This window comes from Aethalodelphis obliquidens, unplaced genomic scaffold, assembly GCF_003676395.1.
Source record: "Aethalodelphis obliquidens isolate GAN/ISIS:26980383/991018 unplaced genomic scaffold, ASM367639v1 scaffold11, whole genome shotgun sequence".
Taxonomy (NCBI): Eukaryota; Metazoa; Chordata; class Mammalia; order Artiodactyla; family Delphinidae; genus Aethalodelphis; species Aethalodelphis obliquidens.
The window spans coordinates 23631913-23656025 of record NW_020837955.1 but is presented as its reverse complement, the minus strand read 5'-3'; the positions used below and the strand labels follow the sequence as shown (position 1 = coordinate 23656025).

The 24113-nt window shown below is 41.2% G+C and overlaps 1 protein-coding gene across 1 annotated transcript in view; it reads left to right on the top strand.

The window, feature by feature from the left end:
* SORCS1 (sortilin related VPS10 domain containing receptor 1) overlaps window positions 1–24113 on the top strand; it is a 576135-nt gene that overhangs the window by 341704 nt on the left and 210318 nt on the right. The window contains exons 5-6 of the mRNA XM_027113082.1: window positions 519–677; window positions 23177–23250. Of these exons, the coding sequence (XP_026968883.1) occupies window positions 519–677; window positions 23177–23250 (233 nt within the window). The remainder of the gene's footprint in view (window positions 1–518; window positions 678–23176; window positions 23251–24113) is intronic.

The window sequence follows — 24113 nt, the reverse complement described above, 5'->3', positions numbered from 1 at the left end:
ATCAGACTAAAGGCAGGATGACGTGGGATATCATTGATGTGAACGGGAGGGTTTGCGATGGAGAGAAAAACCAGTGGACTCCATCCTCTTTCTACTTCATTCCACCTTTCTCACAAAAGACTATGACAAGTTTCATCCCCCCAAAATGGAGACTAGACAAGGCTCAGCAGGAAGGAGGGCTGGGGTTAGGGGAACAATGGGAAATATTTCAGATTAAGGAAATAACCTTGGGGAAAAAAACCAAGGAGCCCTACAGGAGGGAAGAAAATGCACTCCTACATTTCCTCCTCCTTCCTTTCAGTCTGTCCCGCCTCTTTCATTTCTTGGTGAAAACAGTTTCATGGCCTTGGTCCAAGGTAGGAGAGCAAACCTGACAGAGTCAAGGTCCTTGTTTGGCCAAGCGTTCTTTGCCTGTTCCTTTTCCCTCCCTTGTCAAACATTTAGCTCATTTTTAAGCCTCGTAAATTTGCACACTTAACTTTCTGTTCTTTTCTTCCCTGAACAATTCTCTGCCGCAGATTATGTTGCTCACAGACCCGGAGATTGAGAGCAGTTTACTGATCAGCTCGGACGAAGGGGCAACCTATCAAAAGTACCGGCTGAACTTCTACATCCAGAGCTTACTTTTCCACCCCAAGCAAGAGGACTGGATTCTGGCTTACAGCCAAGACCAAAAGGTGAGCGTGATCCCCTTGTTCGAGACTGTGGTGCACGGTTGTCCTAGGGAAAGACAACTACTTAGTCATCGCTACGTTTCTTCTCAGCTGTCAGGTTGTTCTGTGCAGCAGCTTGAACCCTGTGCCGGTGGGGCGAGGGGCAGCAATGTGGATCTCAGGTTGCTTGTTTGAGCTTTGTAAGCATCTGAAACAGCACACAAAGGAAAAGCTAGACCCTAAGGGAGACATTGTGGAGGAGCAGTTCTTACCTGGAAGCTTCAGGCCATCAGGAAACCCCCATGGAATTTGAGACAGTGCTTTGTGTATGTGAGATGTGATCATTTTTTTTTTTTTTGGAATTAAGAACCCATAGCTTTTCTCAGAGGCTTCAAGGGAAGGATGACCCTGAAAGAGTGAAGAACATTAGCTAGTGATATGCTAAAATAGTGAGAGAAATGATAACATAGATAACATAGATAACATAGATAACATTCAGAATCAGGCAATCTCAGGACTTTTCTTCTCTTGGTGGCTAGGCTGAAGGATAGGTCTACGTTTTAGGAAGGCATTGAATGAAGTTATGCTATCATATGTTTATCTGTGTGTATATATGTGTGTGCGTGCACACGCAATATGTATATGTATTTTATGGGATAAATGCTATAAAATATATCATGTACTCTGTACTGCAGATACATTATAAAATACATGTAGCTCCAGCTTTTAAGGAACTTACATTTCAGGTAGAGTATAAGGCTAGCAACAGTAAATACAATCGGATTAGAATTAGAGGCAAAAAGTATACAAAGGCAAATGTGAGAGAGGCTGTAGCCATAAAAGGCAAAAGGGAAATAGGTAAAATGTTTGAATGCTCTTTGTGAAATGCATGGTTCAGTGAGGTCATCCTGAGAATTACCCTCAGAGCAATTATATGTTACAAATTACATACATTTAAAGAACTACTAGACTTTCCTGAGTGAGGAGAATATTCTAGGGTTAAAACCGTCTGAGCTGGTATAGACGTATGGGGTTCTTCCTGAAGGGAGGGGAATAGTATAAACAACTTTTCAGGGTCTCTACTGACATGAGCATTTTTGAGGAAGCAAATTAAAATTCTCAGGATTGGAGTTTTATTCGCACCTGCCCTTACTGCCAAATAAAATGCACATTAGCCTAAAAATAGGAAAGACTTACAATTAGTATTTTTTTCCTCTCGAGCAGCCTGGCTCCCCTTTCAGCAGAATGTACAATTTCATTCCTGGAGTCAAGCCACAGTGCATCTAGTCCAGGATGGTGCAGTTACCAGAGGCAAAGCTGAGCAGCTCAGGACGCAAGAGTATTAGTCATTTAATCCACTGGGTTTTTGTATTTTATTTGACAGTTGGTTAATTTTCCCCCTGATGCCAGAGGCACACTGAGGGCCAGATTTACCTGGCTAAATGAAAACTATGCACCTTTGCAGTTGTGTCAGAGGAGATGCCCCAAAATTTAACCCTTCATGTGCCAGTACTTCAGACAGTGATGCCATGAGCACTGTGGCAGAGTGGATAACTCTGGAGGAGTTGGGACATGTGGCTCCGACTCAGCCATGTATGGGAATTGGTACTTGGGGTTGGCTTTCTTTGCCTTAAAATGTGTTTGTGTGGATAGTTATAATTGCAGGTGCACTTCCAATGAGATTGAAAAGAACAAAAAAAACCCCACAAATATTAGACTCCATGTCTGTTTATGTGCTCGGCATGATGCACTGTTGGTATAAAATAACTATATCGAGGAGTATTCATTCCATCTAGGGAAAGAATATAAATGCATGTGAGTTCAGTAGTCTAAGAGGGACTAAAAAGGCAGATAGATTCTTCATTCACACATGGTAGATACCCAGTCAGAGTAGCTGGATGGATTATATGAAATTGGCAGCCCAAGTTTAGGAGGTGGAGATCTTATAAAATGATTTCACCTGGACTTTAATGACTGTCGTATTTCTGTGGGGGTTGGAGGGGGCGCGTTTTGCCCTAGAGGGAGGTCATAAACAATAATATAAATTTGTAAAGTTAGAAAACTCATGTAAACAGGATTGTGAATGTGTCTATTTGGCTGAAACTGAAATTTGGGCAAGTTAATTATACATGTACTCCTGGAACCTAATCTTAATTTTTTTTTGGACCACTTTGACTGTTGGGCAAAATAATTTTTGTTTTCCCAATTAGGAGCCTTTTGAACATTTTGGTCAGTGGAATTATGTGTTCAGAGCTATAGATTACAAAGATTAATCTGGTAGTAATATTAGAATGAACTGTGGTGCTGTGAGGTCAAAACCGAGAAGACCAGTTAGGATGGTGTCACAGCAGGCTTGGTCGGGACCGAAAAGTATCTTTTGTGACCATAGACCAAATGAATTCTATCGTTTTAGAGGTAGAAGAAGCCTTAACAGTCTTTGCTCTGTATGTAGCTAACAAGCCAAAAATCTTAGACGTTAGTGAATTTTCCCAAAGGGGAAAACCACTCATTGGTGTCACATGTCTAAGTTCAGCAATTGGAATTTGAATATGATATTTAGTAGGGTTCACTACTAAATGGATGGGGATATCGGGAGATGAGCAAAGGGGCAGAAGCCAGCCTTTCTGCTAAGCTCTCTGTTTCTCCAGAAGAGAATGAAGGAGAAATCATCCTGGGGAAAAAGAATTATAGATCACCTGCTAATATGAGTAGGGGTTGGGGAAGGGCTCCATGTATCAGGGCTTGAATCACAGCATGAGGAGTGGGGCAGTAGCGGGGAGTGGAGTGGGCTGCAGCCATCCAATGAGCCATTAGCTGGTGGTGTTGGCCCGAAGTCAAGTGGAGAAGGTCTGTGGCCACTCAGGCAGGTCAGTGGTATGGAAATAATAGCTGGCAATCACCCGCGAATCACGGAGCTTTGAACCCTGATGAGATGCAGCCGTGGGCCCTAAGGAGGGCCCTGTGCTAGTGTTGGCAGGCCAGTGACTTTTGGAAGCGGGAACACTTATTTTTTCACGTAAGTGTTGTTCATCAATATGTCTGTGACAGTTGCTACTGTTGCAGAACTCTCAGCAAAGATGGTAGGTAGCTTTGGTGCTAGGATTCCCTTTGCCAGATGCTGTTTTCAACCAGCCTGTGGTGAACAGAATCCTCAGGTAGACAGCACCGTCTCTTAGAAGTTATTGCGTTGAGGTGGCAGCTCCGTCAGCACTCACCTGTGCACTGTCCTCCTCTCCTCTCTTCCCTTGTTTGCTGTCAGTCTTTTGAGGCATACACTCCCCTTTTGAATACATAGCCACCTTTACTTTTCCCTTATTTCCCCGCCACTGCTTTCTCTCACCTTTAGTGAATGAGACTCTGAGGGCCCTGAAGACAACGTCTGGATCCCTGGCTTGCAGGAAAGAGCCCATGTGGTCCATGGCGTTCTGCTCCAGCTGCGTTTCATTTCGAGTGTCTGGACTCTCAGTAGAGGCTTTTTGATGTGAGCATTTTAAGGGACTCAAAAGAGTTTGGTTGAACAGATTGTGCTTTCTGGCCCAAGACAGAGTTTTACTGGCCATCGTTCCATAGGAAGCCAGATTAAAAAAAAAAAAAAAAATGCTTTTAATCAGGGAGAAATGTGTATGACCAAATGCTCTCAAAATTCATAAGATTAGGTTATTTTGATATTTTAGCCGTTTTTCTTATTTTTTCTTAGAGAAATCTACCTGTGATATTAAAGATGTAGGTGATTGCCAAGAGGTAAAATTTTTTTGAATGAGCATGCGACTCTCCAGCCACCACTAGAATGACTGAAGAGATTTGGGACCTTTTTCCCTTTGAAGCTCTAAAAGAAGTAGCTTGACTTCTTTAAAAGCCCTGTTGGGGGACTTCCATGGTATAGACACAGGCGATAGACTCCTTGGCCTCTGAAGGGTCTATGTGAGGATGTGCCTTTGGAAAGCCCTGGAATTTTCAGAAAAATAAGCATTATAGACATTATGGAAACTTCATGCCAAATGGGCAGAGGGATACCTGTTATGTACAGTCACACCTTTTAAGCTTCTTACAAAACAGCAGTGAATCACTGTGGATGCCGTGAAGAATTCCACAGCATTTATACCAGGATCCCCAACATCTCACTCTCCATTATTTAGTTTTGTTATTTCTGTAATTAAGCAGTTGGCAAACCAAACATTCTGCTCCTTCCTTTTGTTTCTTGGCATTTGGAAACCAAGCAGCCAGGAGAACAGAGGTACAGAGCTTCCGCTTCCTTCCTTGTTTTCCCCCCACATTGTTGCCTCAGTACAGGAAACCACCCAAGGAAGGCTTAGCAGCAGGCCAAGTGTGCCAGATTACATCTTTATTTTAATTTGGCAATAAACTAGTGTACAAACTGTGCTATGAAACATTGCCTCCAGTGGCATCTCTCAGTCTGTCTCAAACACGTCACTAAACATGGTGTGTTGGGAGACAGTGGAAATGAGTGAAAACAAAACACAGATGTGACTGAAAGGAAAACACAGGAGAAATGTGTAAGAATAAGCATCTACCTCAGCTCTGCTGACCATCCTGGGGCTCTGGGCTCGGGGCCTCTCTGTTAGGGGTTACACTGCGGAGCGAATTGTATAGGGGCGAGTCTGCAATGTTGTGAAGCCAACGTGAACGCTCCTGGGACTCAGAGTGCCTCACAGCTGGGGAGGAGAGACACCCTTGCTCGGCTTATCCAGGCGGCAAGGCCTCTCCTACAGATGTACCTGCTGCCCCTGACCATAAGCAGGAGGGTCCACGTTTCTCCAGTCCTCCACAGTGAGCTTTTTCTCCCCACTCTGGGTGCCCAAGTCCTTCTAGACCGTGGACTCGGTTCCTACACAGATAAGCAAGCAACTAACTGAACACGGCGGCTGGGTCTGGGTTGTGGGAAACTGGAGAGGAGGTGTTCATTCAGGAGGGTGGGGTGTGGTGGGGGATCTTCGTGAGCTCCAGCCTGCTGTTCTTGCCACCGAGGATGGCTCATTCAATGTCACCAGACTTTTCAGAGTTTTTCGAGAGAAGTAATCCTGCTTTGTTTGAGATATGACATTTTAAAAACTTAAAACAGAAAGCCGTGCAGGGCAAGTCAACCTCATCTGCTGCCTTGTCTTAGTACCCAGATCACCTTTTTGCTGATTTCTCTGTCTTTCCCATTATCTTTGTTTTTCTCCTGTTCATGGATCTTCCTGTCAGTTTTATTTCAGGAAAAGTTCCATTGTTTTGTGAAGTAAAAAAAAAATGCATGCAAATGAGTGATTAATTCTGTGGAGGGAGGACAAAACCCTTAGGACAGTTTGGTGGGTCACCCTTCATTTTGCGGCAGTTCTAGAATATTCATGAGTTTGTGTTGTCTCACTTGTTCTGGAGCACTATGAGTCAGCAGTCCAAGTAATACCATGTGGGAGCTTGTAGGAGCTCTGTTCTCCTCTATATTCCAAAGTATCAAAGTTTATGAAAGAAATAAGAAATCCTAAGGCTTGCACGGTGACCTCACCTTCAGTATTTTGGTAAATATGTGTAAGATACACTTAAAACCAAAACATGGCTTTAAAGGAGGAAAGCACGTTTTCATAAGGAAACCCTATTCACAAATAATTGAAACCCTAAATATTAACAGCGGCATTCTCTGTATAAATGAAGGCAGAGTTTGAGTTAAAATCATATATTGATAGAAAAGGAAAATTATACTGCCAGTGTGTTTGAGCGCATACAATAGAATTTTAGTAACTTGCATAAAAGTAAATTTTTATAAGAAGAACTGCTTTTAGCTTTCTCCCTTCTTTCTTTCTACCAGTCCTGCAATTTTACTTAAACAGTTTCATATACATTTCTTTAACAAAAAAGAAAAAAAGAACACAACTTTCTTTTTAATCTTTCCTACTTTTCCTGACTGAGCACTAAAAGATGGCCATTGTTTATCATGACAGCTTTGAATGCCAGGAATTCTCTGGGAAATAATGACTGCTTGATATAAGGGAAGAGATGTCAGCATTTTCCAAAACTGAGTCACATTGGTTTCTCACCAGCAATAGACAGCGCAGCAAGTGAGGCAGGAACATCAGCTCTCTGTCAGGCCCTCCAAATGGCCATGTGACCTTCAGCAGGTCATTTAACTTTTAGAGTTTCGCCAGCTGTGAAGTGGAAGCAATAACAGTACCTGGCTCACAGGACTGTTTGAGGATGCTGTGATAATGTATGTAAAACACTCTACACAGAACCTGGCACATGGCTAGCACCACGTGAATGCCAGCCAATGTATTATTCAAAGACCTAGGAGAGAGCCACCAGGTGTGGCATAACTAGGTTTAGACGCAAGGCTTCCTTAGCCGTAATCCGGTGTCTTTCCCATACGTGACGTTATACGTATTTAGCCAATGTTGAATATCCTCTTAGACAATCACTAAAAGGTACCACTGAACCAGAATGAACAGAGCAAGCAAGAACCAATATATGGTACTCAGAAATATTATTGATTATAATAACAATAAGCCATTACATATTAAAGTATTTGCCTTTACAGCAACTCTGTTTGTTTTTGAGTAGACCTAGCATCCCCTTAATGTCAAAAGGGCAAGATTGAAATAAAAGATAAATGGATCCTTCAAATTCAACCCCCTGGGGATATTCAAATGATTTCTGCACAAGCACAAACACTTAGGAAGCTGATACCTACCTAATGCCATCACGTTTCCCAAGGCACTACATTAAAAGGCACTCAGTTATTCATAAGAAATATGTGGAACGGTATATACCATGCTTTGGCAAGATTTCCATGTGCTTGAAATTTCCCAATGTCAGAGCTGATTTCTAATCTCATGAATATGTAAATAATTTAAGTATTCAAGTACAAAACTGGCAATTAGAATGGAAACCAGGGAGCTTGCTGAACGTCAACCCCAATGCTTGTTTATAAAACAAATTCTCCAGCTGAAATGCCATCTTATGCAAACGAGGAAGGCCTGTGTTCACTTTAGCTAACTTGTTTAACCAGGTTGTATCATTATTTTTCAATTGCTACCTGAAGCAGTTTGATCTACCTGTTCCCAAATTTGAACGAAATGAGCTACAAGAATAAGGAGAAATGGACATTTTTGAATGAGTGATTGGGGTTAAGGTTTGGACAGATAGAATTATGCTTTTTGGTAGCTATTTAAACTTTGAAGTAAATTACATTTTTGCTTGTGCAATTTTTTAGCCAGTTATTTTGATCTGTTCTACCCACCGACACTTGTCTAAATGGATTAAGATGCCTCCTTAATCCAGGCACCAGTCTGGGAAGGTTTGAAGGACACTTGACATCCTAAGAGGGCATGGACCTCTTTCTTAACTGAGCTCGAGGGATATCCAGAAAAAAACTATCTCTGAGTGTGGCCCTTTAGAATCTAGTAATGGTAACATTTTCATGTATCCTGCCTTGTCAAGCATGGCTGCTGCCAGCAGTGTTGCCAAGGAGGGGAGTGGTTTGAGAAGGAGGGAGTCTTGTCCTTGTAAATAGACATATTTTGTGAAGTTATGACTCTGTAGGTTTCATACTAAAAATTTTTTTTAAATGTTATCTTTTCCAACTTCCTCTCTTCAGTACAATAGGATATTGTAAGTTCAGATTACACATGGCACATGAGGTATTCCAAGAGATCCAGAGGCCCAGCCAGGATCTCATAGCTGCCAAGAGGAAGAGAAACCAGAAGTCAGCTACCCTTCTAAAATGACCAGGTCCCTTTACTGAGCTAGACCCTTAATATAAAATACTATGAGAGGGCTTTCCCAGGACTTCCAGATGGGAGAATTACCCTCCTCACCTCCCTTTCCCACACCCATCCTCGCTTGCTCTTTGGCCCCTTTCCACACCTCCTTTTCCCTTCAAGTGAGAAAAGCCTAGTTCCCGAGCCGGTGGAGTGGGTTCCCTCGCCCCTGCTGCTCCCACCCGGGTCCCCCCTCCAGCCATCGCTACTGCCACCACCTCGGTTCCGTTCAATCGATTTTTGCTGCATGTCAACACTTATTACCAAAGAAGTGATACATTGCCTCACCACCCTCCTGTTCTCTTTGTGAACAACAACATGCATTTTCCAAGAAGTTAAGTGAAACTAAGGATCCAGTTGGTGGCCACTGAACAGAGCGAAGGGTTGGGTCCTCTAATCTTCATGAGCAACAAGGACATTTTAATCATAATGAATGGTTCAAGTACTAATATCCCACTACTCCAGGTAAATAGTTAAGAAGAACATAGGCCTCAATTCAGTATTTATCGATATAAAGGATTCTTGCCAGAATGGTGAGTTCAGTCAGTGTATTAACATTTTTGGATTGCAAAGTATAATCTGACTATGAATAGCAGGTGATTAATATACCAGAATAATACTATCAGAATCAGAGTGGATAAGAATGGTTTTTTGGGCCTGCATGCCTGCCCTCTTGCTGTGCTCCTGATTAAAGAAATTAGTCCTTCCTTTCCAACTTAGTCCCTGGAAAGAAGTTTCAGCCTGAGGACTTGTGGGATCTTAGTTCCCAGGGCGGAGGTTGGGCCCAAGCTTCTGCAGTGGGAGCTCTGAGTCCAAACCACTGGACTAACAGAGAACCTCACACACCAGGGAACATCAATCAGAGTGAGGCCTCCCAGAGGTCTTCATCTCATCACCAAGACCCAGCTCTATCCAACTGCCTACAAACTCCAGTGCTGGACATCTCAGGCCAAACAACCAGTAAGACAGGAAAGCAGCACCAACCATCAGAAAAAAAAAAAAAAAGAAATGACAAAAAAATTTGTTGCAGAGGAAGGAGCAAGGTAAAAACCTACAAGACCAAATAAATGAAGATGAAATAGGCAACGTACCTGAAAAAGAATTCAGAATAATGATAGTAGGGGTGATCAAAACTCTCAGAAACAATGGGGAAAATACAAGAAACATTTAACAAGGATCTAGAAGAACTAAAGAGCAAACAAACAGTGATGAACAACACAATGACTGAAATTAAAAATACTCTACAAGGAATCAATAACAGAATAACTGAGGTAGAAGAAGGGATAAGTGAGCTGGAAGATAAAATGGTGGAAATAACTGCCAGGGAGCAGAATAAAGAAAAAAGAACCAGAGGAGATGAGGACAGTCGCAGAGACCTCTGGGACAACATTAAATGCACCAACATTCAAATTATAGGCATCCTAGAAGAAGAAGAAAAAAAGAAAGGGTCTGAGAAAATATTTGAAGAGATTATAGTCGAAAACTTCCCTAACACGGGAAAGGAAATAGTCAGTCAAGTCCAGGAAGCGCAGAGAGTCCCAACAGGATAAACCCAAAGAGAAATACGCCGAGACACATATTAATCAAACTATCAAAAATTAAATACAAAGAAAAAATATTTAAAGTGTCAAGGGAAAAGCAACAAACAACATACAAGGAAATCCCTGTAAGGTTAACAGCTGATCTTTCAGCAGACACTGTGCAAGCCAGAATGGAGTGGCAAGATGTATTGAAAGTGATGAAAGGGAAAAACCTACACCAAGATTATTCTACCCAGCAAGGATCTCATTCAGATTCGACAGAGAAATTAAAACCTTTACAGAAAAGCAAAAGTTAAGAGAATTCAGCACCACCAAACCAGCTTTACAACAAGTGCTAAAGGAACTTCTCTAGGCAGGAAATACAGGAGAAGGAAAAGACTCACAATAAAAAATCCAAAACAATTAAGAAAATGGTAATAGGAACATACATATCGATAATTACCTTAAATGTAAATGGATTAAATGCTCCACCCAAGAGACATAGACTGGCTGAATGGATACAAAAACAAGACCCATATATATGCTGTCTACAGCAGACCCACTTCAGACCTACGGACACAAACAGACAGAAAGTGAGGGGATGGAAAAAGATATTCCATGCAAATGGAAATCAAAAGAAAGCTGGAGTAGCAATTCTCATATCAGACAAAATAGACTTTAAAATAAAGACTATTACAAGAGACAAAGAAGGACACTACAGAATGATTAAGGGATCAACCAAGAAGAAGATACAACAATTGTAAATATTTATGCCCCCAACATAGGTGCACCTCAATACATAAGGCACATGCTAGCAGCCATAAAAGGGAAAATCAACAGTAACACATTCATAGCAGGGGACTTTAATACCCCACTTTTACCAGTGGACAGATCATCCAAAATGAAAATAAATAAGGAAACACAAGCTTTAAATGATACATTAAACAAGATGGAAATAATTGATATTTATAGGACATTCCATCCAAAAACAGATTACACTTTCTTCTCAAGTGCTCATGGAACATTCTCCAGGATAAATCATATCTTGGATCACAAATCAAACCTTGGTATATTTAAGAAATTGAAATCATATCAAGTATCTTTTCTGACCACAACGCTATGAGAATAGATATCAGTTACAGGAAAAAAACTAAAAAATACAAACACATGGAGGCTAAACAATATGCTACTAAATAACCAAGAGATCGCTGAAGAAATCAAAGAGGAAATCAAAAAATGCCTAGAAACAAATGACAATGAAAACACGATGACCCAAAACCTGTGGGATGCAGCAAAAGCAGTTCTAAGAGGCAAGTTTATAGCAATACAATCCTACCTCAAGAAACAAGAAACATCTCAAATAAACAACCTAACCTTACACATAAAGCAATTAGAGAAAGAACAAAAAAAAACCCCAAAGTTAGCAGAAGGAAAGAAATCATAAAGATCAGATCAGAAATAAATGAAAAAGAAACAAAAGCAATAATAGCAAAGATCAATAAAACTAAAAGCTGGTTCTTTGAGAAGATAAACAAGATTGATAAACCATTAGCCAGACTTATCAAGAAAAAAAAGGGAGAAGACTCAAATCAACAGAATTAGAAATGAAACAGGAGAAGTAACAACTGACACTGCAGAAAAACAAAGGATCATGAGTGATTACTACAAGCAGCTGTATGCCAATAAAATGGACAACCTGGAAGAAATGGACAAATTCTTAGAAAAGCACAACCTTCCGTGACTGAACCAGGAAGAAATACAAAATATAAACAGACGAGTCACAAGCACTGAAATTGAAACTGTGATTAAAAATCTTCCAACAAACAAAGGCCCAGGACCAGGCGGCTTCACAGGTGAATTCTACCAAACATTTAGAGAAGAACTAACACCTTTCCTTCTCAAACTCTTCCAAAATAGAGCAGAGGGAGGAATACTCCCAAACTCATTCTATGAGGCCACCATCACCCTGATACCAAAACCAGACAAAGATGTCACAAAAAAAACTACAGGCCCATATCACTGATGAACATAGATGCAAAAATTCTCAACAAAATACTAGCAAACAGAATACAACAGCACATTAAAAGGTTCATACACCATGATCAAGTGGAGTTTATCCCAGGATGCAAGGACTCTTCGGTATATGCAAATCAATCAACGTGATACTCCATATTAACAAATTGAAGGATAAAAAACATATGATAATCTCAATAGATGCAGAAAAAGCTTTTGACAAAATTCAACACCATTTATGATAAAAACTCTCCAGAAGGTGGGCATAGAGGGAAATCACCTCAATATAATAAAGGCCATATATGACAAACCCACAGCCAACATCATTCTCAATGGTGAAAAACTGAAAGCATTTCCACTAAGATCAGGAACAAGACAAGGTTGCCCACTCTCACCACTATTATTCAACATAGTTTTGGAAGTTTTAGCCATGGCAGTCAGAGAAGAAAAAGAAATAAAAGGAATCCAAATCAGAAAAGAAGTAAAGCTGTCACTGTTTGCAGATGACATGATACTATACATAGAGAATCCTAAAGAAAACTACTAGAGGTAATCAATGAATTTGGTAAAGTAGCAGGATACAAAATTAATGCACAGAAATCTCTTGCATTCCTATACACTAATGATGAAAATTCTGAAAGAGAAATTAAGGAAACACTCCCGTTTACCACTGCAATAAAACGAATAAAATACCTAGGAATAAAGCTACCTAAGGAGACAAAAGACCTGTATGCAGAAAACTATAAGACACTGATGAAAGAAATTAAAGATGACAGAAACAGATGGAGAGATGTTCCATGTTCTTGGATTGGAAGAATCAACATTGTGAAAATTACTATACTACTCAGAGCGATCTACAGATTCAATGCAATTCCTATCAAACTACCAATGGCATTTTTCCCAGAACTAAAACAAAAAGTTGCACAATTTGTATGGAAACACAAAAGACCCTGAATAGCAAAAACAATCTCGAGAAAGAAAAACAGAGCTGGAGGAATCAGGCTCCTGGACTTCAGACTATACTACAAAGCTGCAGTAATCAAGACAGTGTGGTTCTGGCAGCAGAACAGAAATATGGATCAATGGAACAGGATAGAAAGACCAGAGATAAACCCACGCACAATATGGTCACCTTATCTTTGATAAAGGAGACGAGAGTATACAATGGAGAAAAGACAGCCTCTTCAATAAGTGGTGCTGGGAAAACTAGATAGCTACATGTAAAAGAATGAAATTAGACCACTTCCTAAAACCATACACAAAAATAAACCCAAAATGGATTAAAGACCTAAATGTAAGGCCAGACACTATCAAACTCTTAAAGGAAAACCTAGCCAGAACACTCTATGGCATAAATCACAGCAAGATCCTTTTTGACCCATCTCCTAGAGAAATGGAAATAAAAACAAAAATAAACAAATGGGACCTAATGAAACTTCAAAGCTTTTGCACAGCAAAGGAAACCATAAACAAGACGAAAAGACAACCCTCAGAATGGGAGAAAATATTTGCAAATGAAGCAACTGACAAATGATTAATCTCCAAAATATACTAGCCTGTCATGCAGCTCCATACCAAAAAAAAAAAAAAAAACAACCCAATCCAAAAATAGGCAGAAGACCTAAATAGTCGTTTCTCCAAAGAAGATATACAGATTGCCAACAAACACATGAAAAGATGCTCAACATCACTAATCATTAGAAAGATGCAAATCAAAACTACTATGATGTGTCACTTCACACCAGTCAGAATGGCCATCATCAAAAAATCTACAAACAATAAATGCTGGAGAGGGTGTGGAGAAAAGGGAACCCTTTTGCACTGTTGGTGGGAATGTAAATTGATGCAGCCACTATAGAGAACAGTATGGAAGTTCCTTAAAAAACTAAAAATAGAACTACCATACGACCGAGCAATCCCACTACTGGGCATAAACCCTGAGAAAATTGTAATTCAAAAAGAATCATGTACCACAATGTTCATTGCAGCACTATTTACAGTAGCCAGGACATGGAAGCAACCTAAGTGTCCACTGACAGATGAATGGATAAAGATGTGGCACATATATACAATGGAATGTTACTCAGCCATAAAAAGAAATGAAATTGAGTTATTTGTAGTGAATTGGATGGACCTAGAATCTGTCATACAGAGCGAAGTAAGTCAGAAAGAGAAAAACAAATACCATATGCTAACAAATATATATGGAATCTAAAAAGAAAAATTGGTTCTAAATGAACCTTGGGGCAGGACAGGAATAAAGGCACAGATGTAGAGAATGGACTTGAGGACATGGGGAGGGGCAAGGGTAAGCTGGGACAAAGGGAGAGAGTAGCATTGACGTATATACACTAGCAAATGTAAAATAGCTAGCTAGTGGGAAGCAGCTGCATGGCACAGGGAGATTAGCTTGGTGCTTTGTGACCACCTAGAGGGGTGGGATAAGGAGGGTGGGAGGAAGCCGCAAGAGGGAAGGGATATGGGGATATACGTATGCATATAGCTGATTCACTTTGTTATACAGTAGAAACTAACGCAACACTGTAAAGCAATTATACTCCAATAAAGATGTTAAGAAAAAATTCTATGAGATAGAGTCACAAATTCTGATCTGAAAGGCTCTCACTCTCTTGACTTGCTTAACTCCAATGCCTGCCTGGCTGATCTAAGTATAGTCATGATGAGAAAATGTCCCAGAAGAAGAAGACTTGTGATCCAAAGCCGAACAGCCTCAGCTACTCCAGGAAAGGCCATGCTAAGCAGTATCCAACCTCAGAGGCTGGGTACGTGGATGCATTGTTTAGGGTCCTTCCTTGGCTTCCTGAAAGTCAGGAGGAAAAAAGCAATAACAAGTTCTTCTCCTTGCCATTCCTCCTTTCCTCAGGGCCTGTGGACAGCTCGGGCTAGAGGCAATAATCAGCAGAAAGGGGAGAGTGTGAGAGCTAGTATTGACCTTTTACTCTGTGGGAAGCTTTATGCCAGACTTTTCACACTGATACCTCAACTCTATTCTTACATGAAACATCAGATGTATCATTATGCCAGTTAGAATTGGGGGAATCTGAGGCTCTGAAAGGTTAAGAAAAGTCCCAAGGTGGTTGGTAGAGCCAGGAGTCTTATCCAGGTTTGACCCTCTTCACTCAGTCCTCGCTGCACCAAAACGCTTGCCTCCCTACAAAAGCCATTGCGATCCTTTTCTTTTTTTCCTTTTCTTTAATTGCCAATTTTTTTTTCTATTTTTATGTAACCATCTTTCCACTCTCCAACCTACCGTGAGACCTGTTCCCTCTGACAGATGCACTAGTACACATTTCAAGAGCTGAGTTTCACAGCAGAGAGAAAACTGTTGTTTGAAGATCACACAGCAGAGGAAGGGAGAGGGAGGCACCGGCAAGTCAGAGGGTCATTGCCCCTGGCTGCTTCCCAGGCAGACAGCAGTCCCTTGTGAACCCTCAGACCAGCTTGTGACTGAAACACTGTGACCCCTGCTCATCTCTTCCAGCCTTGCACCAGCTCTGGCCCCAGGGGTCTGTATGTAGAATCTCACCCTGCCCAGGTAAAATGACTGGAGCTTTCAGAAGTGACCCTCTCTGTAAGCTGGTGCAGTCACTATGGAAAACAGTCTGGAGATTCATTAAAAAACTAAAAATAGAGCTACCATATGATCCAGCAATCCCACTCCTGAGCATTTATCCAGAAAAGATGAAAACTCTCATTCAAAAAGATAAATGTGCCCCAGTGTTCATAGCAGCACTATTTACGACAGCCAAGACATGGAAGCAACCTAAATGTCCATTGACGAATGGATGAAGAAGATGTGGTATACACACACATGCACACACAATGGACTATTTATTACTCAGCCATGAGAAAGAATGAAATAATGTCATTTGCAGCAACATGGGTGGACCTAGAGGTTATCATACTAAGAGAAGTAAGTCTGACCGAGAAAGACAAATATCATATGATATTACTTATATGTGGAATCTAAAAAATGATACAAATGAAGTTATTTACAAAACAGAAACAAACAGACATAGAAAACAAACTTATGGTTACCAAAGGGGAAAAGGGGAGTGGGGGGAAGGATAAATTAGGAGTTTGGGATTAACAGATACACACTACTATATATATAAAATTGATAAGCAACAAGGTCCTACTATACATCACAGGGAACTATATTCAATGTCTTGTAATAACCTATAATGGAAAAGAATATGAAAAGGAATACATATATGTAAAAAGAATATGTATATGAAAAAGAATATATATATGCATATATATAACTGAACCACTTTGCTGTACACCAAAAACTAACACAACATTGTAAATCAACTATACTTCAATAATAAGTTAATTAAAAAGCAAAAATAAATAAAAAAAAAATAAATCAGTAGTCCTTGGAATGATTAGATTAAATATCTGGATATTCCAGAAAAGCATCTAAAGCCCATCATTCAAATTTAAGACAAAATTTATAGTTCCCTGTGTGTATATAGCACAGGGAACTGTATTCAGCATCTTGCAATAACCTATAATAGAAAAGAATCTGAAAAAGAGTATATATAGATACACATTCACATATATATATATATATATAGCTGAATCACTTTGCTGTACACCTGAAACTAACACAGCATTGTAAATCAACTATATTTCAATTAAAAAAAAAGTGACCCTCTCTTACGCTCTACTTCTAGTCAGATTTTTTTCCTTTTAAAATTTTGTTTATTATTGTTGTTGTTATTGTTGTTGTTATTGCCTTTCCTCCTTCCCACACCCAGGGGCCCTGACTCACCCAGGCAATCCATCTCTTCCCTGCCCTGATACAGTCACCTTCTAACTGATCTCTCTCCTCTGTTCCATCTTCACACGGCTAATGGATCCATCTTAACAGAGGCACACTTCCAGTTATGTCCCAAGTGACAGTTTTCTCCTCCTGCTTATTTTTGTCTCTCAAAACCTGCTGAGCTTCATCATATATTCATTTAAATAATGGGATGATTACATGGTTATTGAGGGCTATTCATTTTTTCCCATCAGTGTCTTGATATTGGGGATCTGTGATACAGATCCTTACTAGCTTCTAATTATTTTACTTATCTTCCATTTATTTCCATATCTATATTATAGGAGCTTTAAGGCTGAGAGTCCATTTGAAATTTCCCTAAGTACCTCCAGACGTGGGAGCACAGGAAGAGTCCGTGAACTGAACTGGTCCACGGCCACATATTGACCCTTGTGGCCCAGCCAGCCCCAGTTCCATATGTCGAATCCCCCAAGCCTGCCTCAAAGTGCCAAACACAACTATGGGGTATGTGACAGACTTCGGTGACAGCTGGGGAATGGCCAGTGACAGATTTGATAAATCCAGCCTTCAGAGAGATTGATGGAGCCGGTGACATGTCATCATTCCTGCTCTCTTTTCATCAGCAAAGCCTGAGCGCTCAGCCTTGGTGCCCTTGTATTTTGACCTTTGGGAACAGTCCTCATTAGCTCCCCGCAAGTTATGGTAGGATTGCATTCATCCAGTCTGCTCCCAGGCCATGTTTGTAGCCTCTACTCCCACTTCACTTCCCTTTACGCACCTCCACCAAACTGGGTCTCTTGAAGTTGACAAAAGAAGAACAAAGATACCGCCCTAATCTTGGCTGCTCTGTTTATCTGCTCAGACTGACCCACTTGCCCTGGAACACTCTTTTCTCACATCTTCAAATTAAGAACTTTTTACTGTATTCCTAGTCCCACCTTGAAAGCTTTGGCAGATCCCCAGCTTCTTCCTGTCTTACATAAGCCACCATAACACTCTGGACAAAATATAACAACACTTACGATACTTTGTGTGTGATATCCCCTGAGAAGCTAGCTTTTTCTCTGGGGAACTTACATCTCTCGGGGTTTGGGGGAGCTGGTCTGGGATGGGTCATCATGGTTCTCTATCTCTCCCTGTACCCACCGGCCAAGGAGAAGGCTTGTGTCAGTGCTGGGTGGAGTTTTAGGTCCTTTATAATGTGATTTCCCCTAAGAGTGGGTGCTGGCTTCCTGTGCTGTGCAACTAGAGCAGCAGAGCTCATCTCTGAAGACCATGGATTTCTCTGGACTGATTTTCTTCCTATTGAGGCTGGGGGAGGAAGGGCTTGATATTTGCAATGCCTTGGGGGCTGGCATTAGAAATGTATTTGAAGTCCTCAAGGTCCCATCTCTTTCTTGCTAAAGAATGCAGTAACAGCAGTGAGAACTGGAGAGGCATGAGGTGGAAGAGTGCTTTGCACCCAGGCCATCCGCAGGGCGATATTAGGATGAAGCAAATCAAATAGAACTGGCAGGGTTTTCTGTCAGCCTTTTCAGGAAGGGCAGTTTGCAAGCCTCCCGCCTCTAAAATGTTAAGGGCAGAGAAGGAAAGGGGAGGGAGCAGGCAACCTTGAAAAGAACCAACTGCAAGAAGTGTTCCTCCAACAAGGAAACTTTGCAGGAGCCCACGTGGGGGAGACCTAGGGACCTGCCTCCTGATGGGAAAGTCACCGTGGGGACCTTTGTGGTGAAAGCATCCAATCCCATCAACCAAAGACTGAAACATGCTGTCACTCTTACCTTCTACCAAATGGTGTCCTTGCACCAATTTCCTAGCTGCAAAAGAAAATTCCTAATGTGTACCTATCTAACAATCTAAAATGAGGGGCTGCACTGATCTGATCTAGAACTGTTGAGAAGACTTTTTGGAGACAGTGGTGCTTGCAAGCTTTTGCATTAACACAAGGAAGTGGAATTTCTATTCAAAGAAAGATGCCACTCTGCTAGGGATTCAACCAAAATGTGAATGGTAAGAAGATGGAAAATGAAAGTTGGAAACAGCTGCTCTCATACCCCACTTCTTTCAGCCCATCTTAATCTGCTATAGTTTAGGTATCCTGAGCAAAGTCAATGAATCTCACTTTTGCCCACCTCCAAGCTATTTGTCCTCCTGTGGCCTCTCTCTTTATTCTCCCTTGGAACCTGTGCCCCTCAGCCAACCTGCAGCCCTGCAGGCCTCTGGAGCATGACAACAGAGATGATTGTACAATTGGTTAAAAGCTCCTAATAAAACCAACCCTTGAAATTGGATCCTTTGCAATTAACTGTATTTTTATCTGCACTCTTCTTATAGCAGACAAAGGCAGATGGCAAGAAAACAAGTCAATGTAAGTGATGTCAAAAAAAAAAAAATAGGAGAAGGAAGGAAGAAAGGAAGGAAGGAAAGAAGAAAGGGAGGGAGGAAGGGAGGAAGGATGGGCTAAATCTTCAGAGGAGGAGCATGGCAAGAAGTGTTGACAGCCCCAGACTAGCATAATTAGGAAGTAGAGGGTTGGGCCCTGAGGCTGCTAATAGGTCTTGAGCATAGATGAACAATGGGTTTGTGCCCATTAAGTTGTATCTACTGAGATGGGGAAGTCTCAGCTAGTTTAGAGTGATTCTAAACGGGAAGGATTGTCTGCCCTGCATTCTTAGTTAACCAGAATCCTTCCCCCCTCCTTTTCTAAAATGTCTACTCTGTTTTTTCCCAATATTTTGTACCAGTGTTAGGAAAACAAAACGAAACTAAACCCCTCCAAGAATGGCCTTTGTGGGTTCATGACAGAGGGTTAGTAGATGAGCAGCGCTCTCCTAAAACTAGTAGAAATATTCTCTTCCTCCCCCGATCTTTCTACCTCACTCGTTCTCTAGGCTTGGCACTGCTGGAGGAAGCGGCCGATGCCTTCTCTGATGTGACAGATAGTAATGATATTTCTTAGTTCTGTGTTCTGACAGAACTGAGAAACCTTGGCGCTGGAGACAGACAGGGAGGGAAATAAATCTTACTTAGGTGCTGCCAACACTATGAATTTTATTAAAGGACATTGACTCGTTCTACACGGAAAGCCTTCCACTGGTGGCTGAGACAGTCATTGGGTAAAAAAGGCTTTGATCGCAGTTTTTAGTGGAGCAAAACTTTGCTGCCAGACTCTGCAGGTTTAATTAGCCCATTATCTTGGATGGCTGTGAGTTGTTTTCTTCTTTTCTTGGTATAACATCAGGCTGGACAATTAACTTCTTAGGGAGAAAAGGTTTGAAACAGTAGGTGAAGTGTATAGAGCAGCTCTGTCTAGGGGTGAATATTCAAGACCCTGCCTGCAAGTCTTTGCAAGTTTCAAATGTACTGATATTTATAGTTTTGTTTGTTGGTTTTAGGTACAGACCTCTAGCTATGGATCCATGGAAGTAAAACATATTCCTCTGCTAAATTACCTTTGTCTGTCCTTTGGGAAACCTGAGTGTTTTACTAGGCAGATCCATTGCTAGGTAATTTGCATGATGTAAAGTCAATAGTTTTTTTTTCTACCTGCATCATCTGCTATGTGCTAGGCGCTCTATAGACACAGAAGGATGGGATTCCAGACGCCTAAAAACTTTGTGATCTCATCAAAGAGGCAGTGAGTGATCTCAGCTATTTTAGAGTGATTTTAGACAGGAAGGAATTTCTGCCTTGCGTTAATAAGAGGCTCTCATGAAAGGCCACTGAGAAAGTTAAATATAAATACGTGGGCTGCAGTTTGATAGCATTCCTTGTGCCGTAATTCTTTGGAAATGAGGCCACTGGGAAATCGCGGTGTGTAGGAGAGGGTTCATAGAAAAGATGTCCTCTGATCTGGACTGAAAAAGAAGACTGGCATTGAGGTAGGCAAGTCTTGAAGCCACCTCTGCCAGAGTGGGTAGCACCAGTGAAGGCATGGCAGGGGGCATGTGCCCATGTGTGAATGGAAAGGTGAGAAAGTGAGTCCACTGACACTAAAGGGTACCTTTTGCGATAGGAAACTATAAAAGATGTCACTGAGCTAGTAAGAGAGGCTTGGTTTATTGGATTGTGTGGTGTACCCACTGCTTGAGGGGCCTCTGGACGCTCACAAATAACAAAGCATCCCCTCGAAGAGGATGAAAACAAATATCATGGGACATGCCTGACTGGTCCACGGGTTCTGAATCCAAGCCTAGGGGGATCAATTAAAAAAGACATAGAAGAAAAACAATATATACACACAGATGCTGGAACCCAACAGTTCCTCACAGAGATGAATTCTGTGTAAAGGCAGAGATGGCAATCCCTTGGTGTAGCCTTAGGAGAGCTCAGAGTTTATATATGATTTTCAGAATATATGTGGCGAGTCTAGCCTTCACAGAGAATTATTATTATTTCAAACCACCCTGATTCTCTTACATTTGCATAAATCTTTGTATATAAATATAGGTATTAACATACATTTATAAATAGATATAGACACACACAGTGGTGTGATCTCTGTTTCCTTTAAACTTGTAGAAAGCAGTGCAGCTCTGGGTTTCAATTAAAAAAGATGGTGCAAGGGGAGAGGAAGTATCAGACACTCCGGATCAAGTGCTTGCTGTTGTAATCCAAGTCTGAATATTAAAATGCAAGTGTTCAGGACATGCTGGGAAACAAGAAGCAGGACGTGCACCTTCTGGCTGCTTGGGTTCTGAATCAAGAGGGAGGATGTTGTCTTATCTTCTGTCGTCTCTAGGAGGGGAGCTGTCTCCCCATTTCTCCTTGGTGCTCTTAAAATGAATCAAGCATGAAATGTACCCAGGAAACCTTTCTCCCTCAGGCATGATGGGGCAGAGAAAAATAATAAGACTTGAAAGAAGAAGCCGCAGATTCTTCTTGGCCGGATGCCCAAATACTCTGTAGTTGGGGCCAAGTGAGCTGCTCACTTTGGTAGCCAAATATTTCAGGATGTGTTTTGATCCAGTGGATACAATGTCGTAGTAGCAAGCTCTTCCAAGGGTCAGTAAGTACCCACTTGAGCTGACTTATTTCTTGGACATGGCTGGTACATCTGCAGCCTTGGTGAGTCACTTGGTGACTCATTTGACCCTTCACTGAGCGCTGGGGATGGAGAGGGAGGAAAGTCATAGTACTCAGTGCAGAGTGACTCACCATCCATTCACTGTGGGATTTGGCAAATGCAGTGGCGGACGACTGCGATGTGAGTGGGTTACAGACCAGGCACATAGGAAGGAGATGTTCCAAATGATACTTTTCGAATCAGCAGCCAAACGTCCATGGGAACCAGAATACCTAGAGTAATAGGAATCTCTGGGCTGCCATCAGAGGACACTTCTAGAGGCAGAAAAGGTTCCATGGTGCTCTAAAAATTACTGGAGAAGAGCAGGGGTACGGAGCAAGCCAGCAATGAAGAACGAGATGTAGGAGAAGAAAGACCTTTGGAGGGGAAGGAGTATTTGGAGGGTTAGACCCTGTCTCTTGAGAAGTGTTTCCTTGCAGTTGCCCTTGGAAAGCACTGAAGCAGTGTAGCTACTGGACTTGAAATCTTCAATAACCATCAGTAACATGGCCATAATACTGGGAGTGATGGTGTGCGGATTAAATGAGGGAATGCAGGAGAAGCACTTGGATCATAGTAAGACCTTAGTCCATGTGAGCTGCTGTTAGAGCCTGCTTCCTTTTTAAAAAACCAACACTGGCTCCTCTTCCCTGCAGGATCTATTCTGGTCTCCCTAACTTGGCCTTCAAAGCCTTTTTCAAGTTGCCCTCAACATTTTCATCTAAATTTATTTAGATAAGCCAGGCTTATTCATATACCGTCCCTGCATTTCTCACCTTTGACCCACGTTGTTCCCTTTGTGAGTAATGCCCGTCCTATTTTTGTCAGTTTGAATTCTGCCATTCATTCAGATCCCAGTTGACTCCCCACATATCTCGGAAGCATCCCTCATTGACTTCTGAGTCTCCTTCCTTTGCATTCCTTTATCACTGGTGGCATGCTCATTATTTCAGTCAGGTTTTGGCTATACTGTTGGCTTTCTGAGAGCCAGGTCTAGATTTTGGACTTCTTTGTATTCCAGACAACAGTCTGCCTATGCTGGGGCCAGCGGTACAGCTCACCAGGCAAAACGGGGTATGAATCCCAGTTCACTCTAATATTTAGTGGCATGTGATTTCCAACAAATCACTTAATCTTTGTGAGCTTCAGTTTGCTCAACTGTAAAATGGGCATATTAATGTCTGCCTTGCAGAATGTACGTGGGGAGTAGAACTGATATGCAGGGCACTCATCTGGCATAGAATGGGTGCTAAATAAATGGTAGATATTATTATTGTTAATAATAATAATCCAGTGAACTGATGTTTGTGCATTCAGTGTACCGTAAAGTCGTGGTGTTGAATACTTTCTGTTGTCCACAGTTATACAGTTCTGCTGAATTTGGGAGAAGGTGGCAGCTTATCCAGGAAGGGGTCATACCGAACAGGTTCTACTGGTAAGTCTCACTCTATTTTCTAGCACATTTAGGATATCACCTGTGAAAATGAGCATTGCAATCTTTTCCTCACCCAGAACTCTCAGGTGAATTCTGTTCTTATTGGGTTACGCACACATCCCCTAGGGCAGAAGGTGACATTGGGGTGGTAAACATCTTAAGGGAATGTTAAAGCAGTGTCATAAATCACTTCACAAACCCAACATAGATAACTGAGATTAATGGACAACAGGGGGTTTGTAACTGTTGTTTTGTTATATTTTGATGAGACTTTGAGACAGACACTTAAGAACATTTTAATAGTGACTTTTATTATTAAAAGCATGATATACACATATACGGCATGTTCATATAAAGGTTTTCAGTGTAAATAAGTAGATCTTATTTAGTCTAAAAGCAGATCCTCTTCCCATTCCTGCTTTCAAGTCTTCTAGACATTCTCATCATCATATGGGACGCAACCATTGTTTTTACTTCTTCTTCCATAAATGTTCTCTGAATTACTAAATACGTGTAAATATAAATATTAGTAATTGTTTTTTCTTAGTCAGCTTTGACTGCTATAACAAAATACCATAGACTGGGTGGCTTGAACAACACAGAAAAGAAGGAGGGAAAGAAAGTAATATTCTCTTTTTTTTTACCTTCTGAGCCCATCCCCCTGGTTAAATTACAGGTGGCCTCCCTCCCTGGGTTACTACAATTGAAAAGAAGGGATAATACAAGTTCCTTTTAGCTTCAGAGTTTCCAAGGGCCTGGATCCCAGCAAAATAAGAACAAAGTACAAAGTATTCTAGTGTAATGTTGACATTACTTATCAATCCCTTTTGAATTTACAACCTAAACCCTATGAAAGACGTGAT